The sequence below is a fragment of the Arvicola amphibius genome, chromosome 6, assembly GCF_903992535.2.
Source record: "Arvicola amphibius chromosome 6, mArvAmp1.2, whole genome shotgun sequence".
NCBI lineage: Eukaryota > Metazoa > Chordata > Mammalia > Rodentia > Cricetidae > Arvicola > Arvicola amphibius.
In genome coordinates, this window is record NC_052052.2 from 147,600,496 (window position 1) to 147,613,040 (window position 12,545).

At 41.7% G+C, this 12,545-nt stretch overlaps 1 protein-coding gene across 1 annotated transcript in view; it reads left to right on the forward strand.

The window, feature by feature from the left end:
- Spin1 (spindlin 1) overlaps positions 1-12,545 on the forward strand; it is a 50,234-nt gene that overhangs the window by 21,786 nt on the left and 15,903 nt on the right. The window contains exon 3 of the mRNA XM_038334578.1: positions 3,836-3,884. Within this exon, the coding sequence (XP_038190506.1) occupies positions 3,836-3,884 (49 nt within the window). The remainder of the gene's footprint in view (positions 1-3,835; positions 3,885-12,545) is intronic.

The window sequence follows — 12,545 nt, forward strand, 5'->3', positions numbered from 1 at the left end:
AAATAACCTTACAGAATGTTTTATAAATTAGTAAATGAGCCAGCCAACATCCTGATCCTCCTGCCCATGGCCCCTAGGGTTAGGATCAAAGGCATTTACCAACCTGCTGTGCTGATAAATAAAACTCTTGAATATGTAACCTTCTAGGCATTTGACCATTGAAAGAAGTGCATGATAAAGTTTAAATGAGGTTATGTTCCAGAACTTGTTGCCTGGGCCTGTGACCAACTTGCAGAGTGTTTTCAGTTTAAAGAAGCCCAGCTTTTACAGATATCACCATGGATAGCCTTGAACTTACCATGTAGACTGTGCTGGTCTTGATTTTACATGTGGTCTTCCTGCCCCTGCTGCCTGCTTCTGGGACTGTAGATGTGCATCCACGCCTGGCTTCTTTTTTTAAAAAATGATTTCATCTCCTCTCCTACCTGTCTGGTTTTGTATGTTGCTCATTCTTTCCATTAATTCATTCCCTGGTCATATGATTTGCTCAACCTCTTGGGCATGAATGCTATGTGTGATCTCAGCCACCCTACCTTAGGAGCACAAGGCAGCTTGTCCAGATTATCAGCCTTTAGAGGTAAACTAAAGTGTAGGCCCTTTTAAGAGTAAGTAAGCCTCAGTCTCACTGTCTGATTGGGCTCTAGTAACTCCAGCAGCACCAGTTGTGAGGTTCCTCCTGCACGGTTTCCTGGATGGGGTCTCACTGCCTAGGTGCCATCTTCTCTGTTTCCATCCTTTCTAATTTACAGATAGTTGCTGTCTTGTGACTCTGCTCAGTCTAAGAAGTACTGTTGAGATTTTTAGTGTTTTGCTTGTGATAAGGACAGAGGAGCAACTTACACTCTTTATGAGCATGACCAGAAACTGGAGATTGTCTTAGTTGCAATTTAATTTTCAGGAGCTTTGGGGCTCCTTGCATGGTCTCTCACTCATCATCCGTCCCTTGACCGCACTGTGCCCAGCCATCTCTGATTCTCAGATCATCCCGGCAGCCGTGTTGCTCTCCTCCAGCGCCTCCGTCTCCTCATGTCTGGGGTCAGACAGTTGTGCGGGCTCACCGCTTACTCACCTTTCCTACCCAACGAAAAAGCAGGGTCTGAGTGAGAAAGTCAACACTGACATCATACATGGTGTACAGTGAACTGTTCTGGAATAGAGTATTTGTTTAATAAGTAAAGATTTGCTACATTTGTTTGTGTTGCAGAATAATTGTTCAACTGTGTGTTGCTTTTGTTTATGCTGTATTTGTTTAATTATGTAAAGATGTGTTGCTGTTTCTCCTTGCCTGCCTGAGACACCTGATTGATTAGGTCTTGGCTGGTGGGCAGAGAGGAAAGGGGACAGACATGGAGAAAGCAGGACGGAAAGTACTTAGATAGGCAAATGAGCCCCAGGGCAGCACATAGATTAATAAATCTCCGTGTTACCATTGGGGGGCTGGCCGTCCAAGAAAGCCTGCTGCAGTGAAGTTTTTCTTGAAGGGTCAGAGACAGTGGCCTGGCTGTGTGGCATTTGAGGTACCCATTTCTAGAAGCCAGCATGCTGTGTGCCCAGAGTAGGATCATGAGGGGTTATGAGGCTTGGGGTACTATGGAATGGGAGAGGGGTGGGAATGTCTGTAATGTAATGTATATGTAATGTCTACATTACATATAGTTCTAGCATACTTTGAGGAATCCTTTCTTTGCACCTTGTCACAGGTGTCTAGGGACATGCTAGGGATGTTTGCTCCACTTCTGGCTGACTTGGTCGCTCTCACACACTTCCTTTTCTTGTTATCTTTGTTCTTACCTCAGTGAGGCCATGTGGCCCTCCTGGCACCAGGTCCCAGCATGCCATCTTTGTCTCTGAGAGCTGCAGTGTCTGCTTTAGTACCTTTAGTTAGTGTTGAAAAGCTGTAGAGGCTCCACTTAAGGAAGGGAGAAGGGAGTTTGCACAGTGAAGAAGCTTCCCAGAAAACATTCTTCTACCTTGTGTTGACACCATCTTCATATTTGGCCCCACTCACATAGGCATCCGATGAGTGAAAGCACTGCACTTTGCGGCCCCTAAGATCAGTGCTGTGTGTTTATTCTGCTCGAAACGCGTTCAGCTGTCAGGATGGTTTTGTTTCTATGTAGTTTACTGTGACCTGGTAAGCAAATACATTCTGTATGATTTCAGGATAGTTTAAGTATATTATTAGACTCATCTGACTCAGCATATGGCTAGTGTATCTGGGTGAGTTGCTCTGAGATCCAGAGGAAATACTTTTGGACATGGGTTTCAAGCTGTCTGTTGTGATGCTCAGGTGTTTGTCCTTTCTGGTTTCTCCCCACCTGTTAACACCAACTGGCAAGAGAATAGAGTTTATATAACTAAGTGTACATTATATAGATGTGATTTTTTTTTTCCTGTTTTCATGGATTTTAGTATTTTGTAATTAGGCTTGTGTGTATTTAAGGTTATCGTGGCTTTTTGACTAATTAACCATACCATTTTTGAAGTGTCTTTTGTGATCTATGGTGACATTATTTGTACTGAAGTTTAAATCTATCTCAGTCCTTGTTTGGTACTGCTGGACAGAAAGATACTTTGGCTCTCAATAGGTGGGTTGAAGATTGAATCACTGTTGTCTGGTTTAAGTTTTTTTTTTTTTTCAAGCAAATCTTAATTTCCCTGTACCTATGTGTTTGTTTAGAAGTGTTTTTTTTTTGTTTGTTTTGCACTTGTGAAAATATCACCAGTGGTTTTCAGAAGTTAGTTCAGGGGTACTCTGTACAGCTGCCTTTATGCTTGCTCATCAGCCTGCACGCATGTGCTTCATCACAGCTCTACCTGCCATTGCTTCCCATGCTCCTCTTTATTGCAGTCTAGTTTCCCGTGTGCTAGGTCTATGGGTGCTGCTCTCTGAATCTCTAGGGCTGGTTTCATTTCTCAGTTATTTCTTTTTGTAAGTTTGCGGGGTGGGGGTTGTGTCATTGTGGACTGACCTTACTGATCTACATAGCCTGCTAGTCACTCCAGTGGGTCTTCAGTGGGGGTGACTTACTATATCCTGGTTTCACTTGTTTTCTTGATACTTCTGAGTCTAGGGATCAGTTGGATGTGTTTATCTTTTAATGTCCTTGAAATGTAAAACAAAAACAACTAAACATGTTGTTTTGATCATAACCTCCTTGCTGCTGGCATGTGGCACCAAGCTGGGTTACTCTGTGTGTGAGAGAGAGTGTGTGTGTGTGTGTGTGTGTGTGTGTATTAGAGAGCAAACTGACAGTCTTGAGTTAGATACTTAGATCTTTCTTGTCTTAAAAGTTTTAAGAGAAGTAGTTGGACATTTTAAAAAGCATTAAGTTTATCAAGAAAGTGTTGAGGATGGATTTTTGATATTCTGTTCATGTAGGCTGCTGTGAATTTCTTCAGTCTTTTTTTGTTTTGCTTTGTTTTGTTACTGATTGCCTCATTAGTTCAAGAAGTGCCTAGATGGAATTTGAATAGCTTTATCAATTTGTGATTTCTCAGAATTTACTTATATCCAGATTCCTGTTTAGCTAGAGTATGGACCCTTGCTAACCCCCAGCTCACTGAGGTTTGGAGTTCTCTTCTGAGTAGCTCTCCCTGTGGTCAGATGTATCACTTATTAATTTTGTACGTGTAACTGGCTTTATTTTTATGTCTGATCTAGAAGCAAAGAACCATTGGAACGTCATTGTGTCTACTCAGTATCTCCTTTTCACAGGTCAAATAAACATGTGGCTCTAATATCTTGGTGGTTAATGACCTGTTCTAGGATTTATGCAGTAGGCTTTTGTTTTTAATCCACTTTTTTTCTGACTGTCCCTTGCCTCTCTTGTAGGCCATGCTGGAGTATCTGTAAACATGATGAAGAAGAGGACGTCTCACAAGTAAGCCATGCTCACATCTGTGTTTGGATCACTAGCACCAGTACTACCTCTTAGCTCATCTCCTCTTAATGCCTTGTAATTGTGTGTGATTACCCCTGTCCACTTCCTCTCTTTGGTTTGGATGAAGTGTGTCAGCTATGCACTTCAGCTGTTAAAAGCCTTTGAGTCATGGCTGTCCTCTATCTTAATGCGAGCCAACTGCATGGCAGGAAATAACAGTGTGTGTGCATGTGCTGGGTTGACAGGGGAGAGGGCGACACACACACGGATACACACATGTTAAGACCTCTACAGGTCTTGATAGCTGTTAGCCAAGAAGCTCAGCAGAGATAGTCTGATACTACGGTTCACCTAGCCAGCTACCATTTTCCTCTTTGTACTTGTAATTTATAGAAAGCATACTCATTTAAAATAGAATTAAACATCTTTTTACTATTCTTTTTTTCTTATAATGATCTTCTCATTGTATAGTCTGAGCTGGCCTAAAACTCGTAATTTTCTTGACTCAGCCTCCAAACTTCTGTGGTTACATATGTGCCAGCATATGTCCTCAGGCCCAGCAGTAGTCATGTGTTTAAAGTGACAAGTGTGTTGTAGTTCTGTAGTCGCCATGCAGTGGTGACTGTGCGCCTGTGTCACAGATGTGCCACTCTGACTGACTTGAATGTAAGGGATGTAAGTTACCGATAAAGGCCCTCCTTCTCCTCCTCCCATTGCATAAGCAGCCTGCAGCAGTTGTTCCCAAGTGATTGACAGTGAATATTTGAGTCCTCATTGCCTCAGTGGAGCTGAAGAGAATAGGAGGTCTCTTGGTCATGGGAGGTCTGGTAAAACAAGAGTTCCCTCAGTAATGATTGATGGTTGAACCAGACTTGTCTCTCATTCAGATGAGTGCATAATGTAAATATAATGGTCATCTTAGGAAATGACCTAGAAAACAAAAATTTGGAAGTTAGGTAAGTGTGCCATTCCCTGAGAACGGAATTGACCTTACTTTGTCTCATCATCTTCCTGCTTGTGCTATACCCAGTGATGTGATCATTTATTTGGTGTCTCTACTCATTAGTGTGGTATAAATGGTAAGCAGTATCTTGCCTCAAATAGAGAATAACAGTAAGGCAGAAATACAAACCACAAATATTAGACAGTGAGTAGGTGAGGGACAAGTAAAATACCACCATTGTAAGACCAAAGTAGTTCGTTCAGAATAGAATAACCTAAAAGAAGTTAAGAATATTAAGGTACAGTGTTTTAGCACCCCACCCCCTTTTAAAAACCTATTTTAAGTAATTACCATTGGCTAAACTTTCACTGACTTACCTTAGACATTTGTTTATTGTGGGACATTTGTACACTGTGTGAAGATATATTGCTGTGATTGGTTTAGTAAAGAGCCAGGTGGCCAATAGTTGGAAAGAGGTTAGGCAGGACTTCTGGGGATAGAGAAAGCACTGGTAGAAGGTGGAGCTGCCAGCCAGTAGGAGAGAAAACACAAGGTGCAAGATGGAAAGAGAGGTAACGTCATGTGGCCGAACATAGATTAATATAAATGGGTTAATTTACATTATAAGAGCTGGTTGAGACAGACCTAAACTAAAGGCCAAGCTTTCATAATAAGTCACCCTGTTGTTATTTGTGAGCTGGCAGCCCAAAGGAAAGTCGGACTACGTTTGTTTGGTTCCATAGTTGTATTCTGGATGCATTTCGTGGAAGGGATTTCTTGTTGCCTTTCCTAAGTAATGCTGAGTACTTATTGTCTCATGGGTTTGACCCCCTCAGTCACAAGAAATAAATACCAACTGCTTAAAGCTATCAGTGTAATTGGTTGAGATACATGGTAGACATGTATAAAGTAAATCCTTCCCCCCGCTCCCCCCGCACCCAGCACACAGCTTAGGGTTCATAGGCATACCAACAAAAAACTCATGTTGGTTGTTCCACATTGTGGGGAATGTCATCTGTTGCCTTCACAGGCTAAGATCCGAAGCTTTGAAGTCTTGAGTACATTGTTGTGCTCCAGAAGGTGAAATGAAGTTTTCATTGCAAATCCAAAATTACCTTGTTGGGTGCTGGCTATTAATGTCTTGAATGATCTTGGATGGAGTCAGCAGGGACACAGAGCTTTGCAGATTCCTTTGTGTTATGGCAGCAGCTTGCCCATATCTGAAATCAAGGGTTGAACCAGATCAGTGAGTGGTTCACTTTTCAATATAGGCTTCTTCCTACAACAGATTTTTTTAAAAATAAAAACCAAATACAAAACAACCTGAGTTCCTCAGCTCTCACTCCTCCATCCTCAACAGTCCCTGTCCTGTTGTTCCTTCTCCACAGTGTGGGGAGACTCAGGGCGACCCTTACAGTAGATGCTGAGGTAAAATCAGGAGAGCTGCAGTCAACACACACACACACACACACACACACACACACACGTCCCTAGACCATGCCAGGAGAATTCAGGAGTTATCTTCACAGAGGAAATGGCATGTGTGTATTTTGATCATTGTCCCTGTTGGGGATCTAATCCAGGGCCTTAACAGGCTAGGCAATTGCTATAGCTGTGTTCTTCATTTTATTTTAGTGGCGATCATCTGTGTAGTAGTTGTGGGCTGGACACCTTCTGGGTTTGAGAGGCTAACATCAAGCAAACCTTTCTGGAATTTGTTCCATAAAGTTGTTTGGGATGCTGTTAAAGTTGTCTTGAGTGAAAATACAGTTGGGAAAGCATCTGAATGAACTTAGTTACAGTGGCTTGTTTTTATTCTTATATATTATGTAAACTCTCCCTCCTCCATTTGAATGGGGGGTAGATCTCCATTTCAAGGTACTGTCTTTGGAAAAGGGTATCATTTGTTTCTCTAATTTGTTTAAACTCCCCCCCCCCATACAAAGTCCCTCTAGTATGAATCCTTAGCTAACCTGCAATTTATGTAGAGCAGGCTGGCCTAAATCACAGAGATCCTTCTGCCTCTGCCTCCCAAGTGCTGGGGTTAAAGGCGTGCACTACCGTACCCAATCCACTAATTTGCTTATAAAGTTTGCCTTGCAAGCAAGCATAGGAAAAACCCTAGTTTAACTTCAGCACCCTTGTAAAAAGTCAGCTGCAGCAGTGCACATCTGTAAGCCCAGTGCTGGGGAGGTGGTGGTGGAGGGAGGGTCAGTGAGAGATCTTGTCTCAAAACAGGAAGACACCAGGTGTCAGCTTCTAACCCCATACACACGTGCATGCACATGCTCAGGCATATATGTCACCTACAGAAATATACATACTCAAGGAGCAAATTGTAAATAAGATAGAAACACCAATTATTAATGGAGAGTGTCACTCAACTACCCCTCCTTGTTGATCTCTGGTGTGGTTTCATGTCATTTTCATGGTGCCCTTGTCGTCATGAGCTCTTGTTACGGATGTGAAAACTGATGCCCAAAGAGATTAAGAAACCTGTCTGAAGCTTGACAACTAATCAATAATTGAGCTATGTCTAGAAGTGGTTTAACTACCACACCATATTCATTGAGCTTTCTGCTTTCTTCCTCATCTTGAAAATGGGTTATTTGTGTCATAAATACTAAGATTAGACAGGCAACCACGAGGTATCCAAGGTGTCTGGGAAGACCACAATATTAGTGGTCTTCAGTTTGTCACAACATGTAACCGTTCTGTCACCTTGAGTTAAACCCATGTACAGTGGTGTTCCTCAGTGTGTAGATGAACTGATGGTGACTTTCATGAAGATAACTGTTCTATATCATCTTGTTATTGTGCTGTTATTTTACACCTAGAAATTACATAAAACAACAGCCGCCAGAGAAACAAGTTTCTAATTGTATCTTGCAAAAATACCACAATTTTTATTTAACTATTTTCTTCTAAATTTTGTAGAATCCAAAGAAAAAAATTGCTTTGGCATAACAGTACCAACTAGACTGGAAAGAATCACCAGTAATTCATCTATGCAGCCAAGTTCAGTATACGACAAACTGACTAATAGAACTGTGGTAATTGACAGGCTTATTTTATACACATGGTATATTAAATATTGGCTTCCTTTTTTATTTTCTTTTTAGAGTTAGTAATGGATTTTATTTTGGGATTTTCGTATGTACTTCATTTTGTTCGATTCTTGTCCTCCCCTACCATGTTTCCCTCAGACCCCCTCCTTCAGCTTTTATGCCATATTTTTTTCTTGTCCCCAATCTACTCTTAAAATCTTTTTTTGCCCCTCTCACTATCTACTTTCTAGTATTAGCTGTACTCCCTCAGAGATGGAAAACTTAAAATCTAGGGACCACATATGAAAGAGTATGGTGTGGGGACCTTTTACTATTTTGCTTAGGTGATACTGCTCTGGTATTTGGGATCTTTGTTGCTTCCATATCAGTTTGGGGATTGCTTTTTCTAATTCTGTAAGGAATGTCACTGGGATTTTGATGTGGAGTGCACAGTCTGTAGGCAGCTTTTGTTTTCACAGTGTGATTTTTGTCAGTTTGTGAGCACAGAGATCTTTCCACTCTCTAATGTCTTTGGTCTTATAAAGCTTCCACTGTATAAGTCTTCCACCTGTTGGGTTATTTTTCTTAGTTGGTTTTGGAGCTGGAAAGATGGCTCAGCAATTAAGAGCACTAAATGCTCTTGCTAGAAAATGGGGTTTAGCTCCCAGCAGCCACATGGATTAGGACCAATGCTTCTAATTGCAGTTCCTGGGGAGTCTGACTACCTTCTGATCCCCAAGGGTTCATGCACATACACAGACATGTAAGATAAATGGTTTTTAAAGGCCTTTAATGTTCATCATCCCTTCTCACATTCCTTTCTCTACCTTGCCCTATCATCCCTGACCCACTTAATCCTTCTTGTTCCATTATTTCCTTCCCCTTTATGTATTACATTGTCTCACTTGAAAGATACTCTCTCCCCAAAGGTTTCTCCTTTGAGAGCTTCATAGGAGCTTTGTCTGTCACTTGTTTCCAATATTGAGAGAGGGGAGTTTTCTTTCATCATAAGAGCAAATATTCTTGCATCAGTCCTTCAGCATTGTGTATGTGTAGTCAACATGCTTGGGGAGGGGCATGTGTGTGCATGTAGGTGCAGGTATTTTCTGTTATATATTGCGACAGAGTTCTTCACTTGAACCCAGAGCTTGCCAGTTCAGTTAGTCTAGCCAGCTTGCTCCAGGGATGTGAGTGCTGGCACGTTTTCCCCTGCTAGTTTAGGAGGCTCCTTACCCACCGGGTTGTCTCTCAGCCACTAGATTCTAGAACAGTTGTAGAGCTGAGAAAATCTCAGTGATAACTTGTTATTTCAGTGTTTACTTTTAAATTATTAGTTTTTTATTCTTTGAGAATTTCATAAATGTATTGTGATCATATTCACCCCTCCCAGAGATCCATCTTCTCCACCCTCACTTCCCCACACTCCAAACTTTGAGTTCTTTTGTTTTTCCCTTTATTTTCTGACTCTTTTTTTTTTTTTGTTTTGTTTGTTTGTTTGTTTGTGTAACAGCCCTGGCTGTTCTGGAACTCACTCTATAGACCAGACTGGCCTCCAACTCAGAGATCCATCTGCTTCCGCTTCCCATGTGCTGGGGTTAAAAGATGTGTACCCCTCCCCCAGCTGTCTTTCTCTTTTTGAAACAATATTTTTATTAATTACTTGATTTTATGCAATGTAGTTATAATTAAAATATAGTTACATCAGTTCCCCCTTTCTTTTTCTTCTTCCAGCCTTCTCCATCCATATTCTCTATCCCATTACCCCTGAGCCCTCTCAGATTGATAGCTTTTTATCCATGTTTGCTTTTGAACAAATCTGATGACTAAATCGTGCTTAGTTCTTGGGACAGGACGTTATGTTCTCTTGGATCCCTTCTGTTTCTTCTTTGTCTGGAGTTCATTGTATAGTAGACAAAGCACAGAGATTCAAAGAATTGCTTGAACAGGGCAGTGACCCTCAAACAAGGCCTGCAAGCAACCTGAATACATCTCTACCCTCCTTAGAAAGACCCTGGAGTTAGCAGCAAAATCTGGCTTACATTTGTGTTTTTAAAACATCTTTAAATTTAAAAAAAAATCTTTCAAGCAAATGGGGAAAATATCTTTTAACTTTTACAATTTTAGATTTTTTTCTTTCATAAAGTTGGTGATTAAACCTGTGGCTTGTGTATATTTGGTAAGTACTCCACCAATGAGCTCCATCCCGGGTCTCTTTTCCTATAATTTTAATAGTTGTATAGTTATTTTAATGTAGGGATAGACCTTAATTACTTGGTCAGTAAGATGTATTGCTGAACATTATCTTTCAGTAAAGTCCTAGTCACACACTCCCTGAGGTATTGCTGTTCTCCATGGTGAGGCTTTGGTATGTTGTGCCTTACTGATCCAGGAGAAGGATTCTCTCTGTAAACAGATAAAAAATGGTACCCTGAGCTGAGCATATGTCTTAGTTATTGTATGAAAGCATTTATTTGAGAAATTGCTTGAAGTTTCAGAAGTTAGTCCTGGTTATCATAGTGACGAGTGTTGTGGCAGATTAGGCAAGCATACTAGAGCAGTGGTAGGCAGGTGCACCAGTAGTAGCCGAGAGCTTGCATCTTATCTACGTACCTAAAACAGAAAGAGTGAGACATGGGCTTTTGAAAGTTAAAGCTCACCCTCAGTAACACCTCTCCTCCAACCAGGCCACACCTCCTAATCCTTCCTAAGTAATCCATTGGGAACCAGACATTCAATCAAATATATGAGTTTATGGGGCCATTTTGATTCAGACGTCCATAGCATTGTACTGTATGTATACCTGTGCTCCTAGCACTCAGGACTCTGAAGCATGAGAATCAATGTGCGTTCAAGGCCAGCCTGGGCTATTGAGTGACCCCCTGCCTCTAAAACTTGAAAAGGGCTGGTGAGATGGCATAGCCAAAAGAGACACTTGTTGCTAAACCTGATTGATGATTTGAGTTCTGTCCCCAGTATCCACATGGTGGAAGGAGAGAACTAATTCCTGCCAGCCGTCCTCTGGTCTCTACACACAAACCATGGCATATATACACCCACACATGTGCACATAAAATCAAAAATAAAAACAAAATGGTGCCTAACTTTGGTTTGCATTAGAATAAACATTTGGAGTGAAATAGAAGAAGGTGGAAAAGACCTACCTACCTTTAGATACTGACTTCCTCTTTTATTTAATGATTTACTTGGACTGACAGAATTCCTCCTGTAAAAAACTGGATTCAGTGCAATCCCCATTAAAATCTCAGTGATATTCCTTGCAGAACTGGAAAAACACCCTCAAGATTCATGTGGAAGTACCAAAAATCCTGAATAGACAAAGCAGTTTTGAGTGGAAATAACAATGTCTGTTACTTAGGGTTTAGGAAGTGGTATGTATGCTGGTGGAATCCTTCGCATCCTTTCCTTGGCGAGGCACCTCCCACAGCCTCTCTTGTGAGCCTGTTCCTGTACAGGGGAGTTCTCTGGGACATGGTCATAAAAATTGAATGAAGGCTTGTGACTGGGTTGTATGAAGACAAAGGTAAAAAGTGCCGATGAGAAGATTCTGGTGTTCTAAAACAAGTGTAATCCCTTAGAAGGGCAGATGTTTGTCCCTAGAAACTGCATATGTTTAGTAGTCCTCTTGGGTCTGAGGGTCTGAGTGTCATTTAGTAGTTACAAACTTTTGATAGCTTTATTGAAGCTTTTCTTCTCTTTTTATCATCTTGGTTCTGTGAGAGAGAGGTCGAGAATTGTGCTAAATCTGTGTCAGAATAGATGGCAGTTGCATATTTTTTGTCTTCTCAGATACTATGAGACTGACCTGTGAGTCACGCCACCAAAATTTCACAAAACACCCCCCTCCTCTTTTAGGTTTTTTGAGACAGGCTTTCTTTGTAGCCTGGAACTAGCTCTTGTAGACTAGGCTGGCCTCGGAATCACAAGAGATCCACCTGCCCCTGCCTCCCGAGTGCTGGGATTAAAGGCGTGTGCCACCTCCACCTGGCCACAAAAGGACTTTAAAGATTACTATTTTCAGATACATGTAAGCACAAAGTGCAGCGGCACACGGTAATTCCATCAGAGCCAGCTGCTGTGCCACTGCAGCCGTCTCAGCCACTTCCTCTTGCTGCTGGGGAGCTCAAATCCTATGAGTTCTGCCAGGGTCACACTCTCCATTGCTGCTCATCCTTGAAGGTGTAGTCATGTTCCCTGAATTAGCAATATAAAAAGTGATCGTGTGGGAACTAGTAAGGTAGCTCAGAGGGAACAAGTGCTTGCGAAGCAAGCCTGGTGGCCTGAGTTCAATTCCCAAAACCTATGTAATGTCTGAGGACAGAACCAACTCTGACCCCCACAAATGGATTGTTGTGTGCACATGCTTGTGTGCATATATGCTGTTTATGTTGGTATTATTAGAAAGGTAGTTAGTGGGAGTTTCTTTGCCTAGTTCCTAGGATAGCCTGGAGCTCCCTGTGTACTCCAGACTAGCCTCAGACTTGGCTTCCTCTGTCTTGGCCTCCTGGATGCTAGGATTACAGAGGGTGTCTTCATTCCTGGCAAAGGTTTTTTTGGGGGGGACAGGGTCTTACTGTGTAGTTTAGGCTATCCTAGAACTCCTGACTCTCCTGTCTCAGGGTCTGAGTGCTAGAATTAAAGGATGGTGCTACA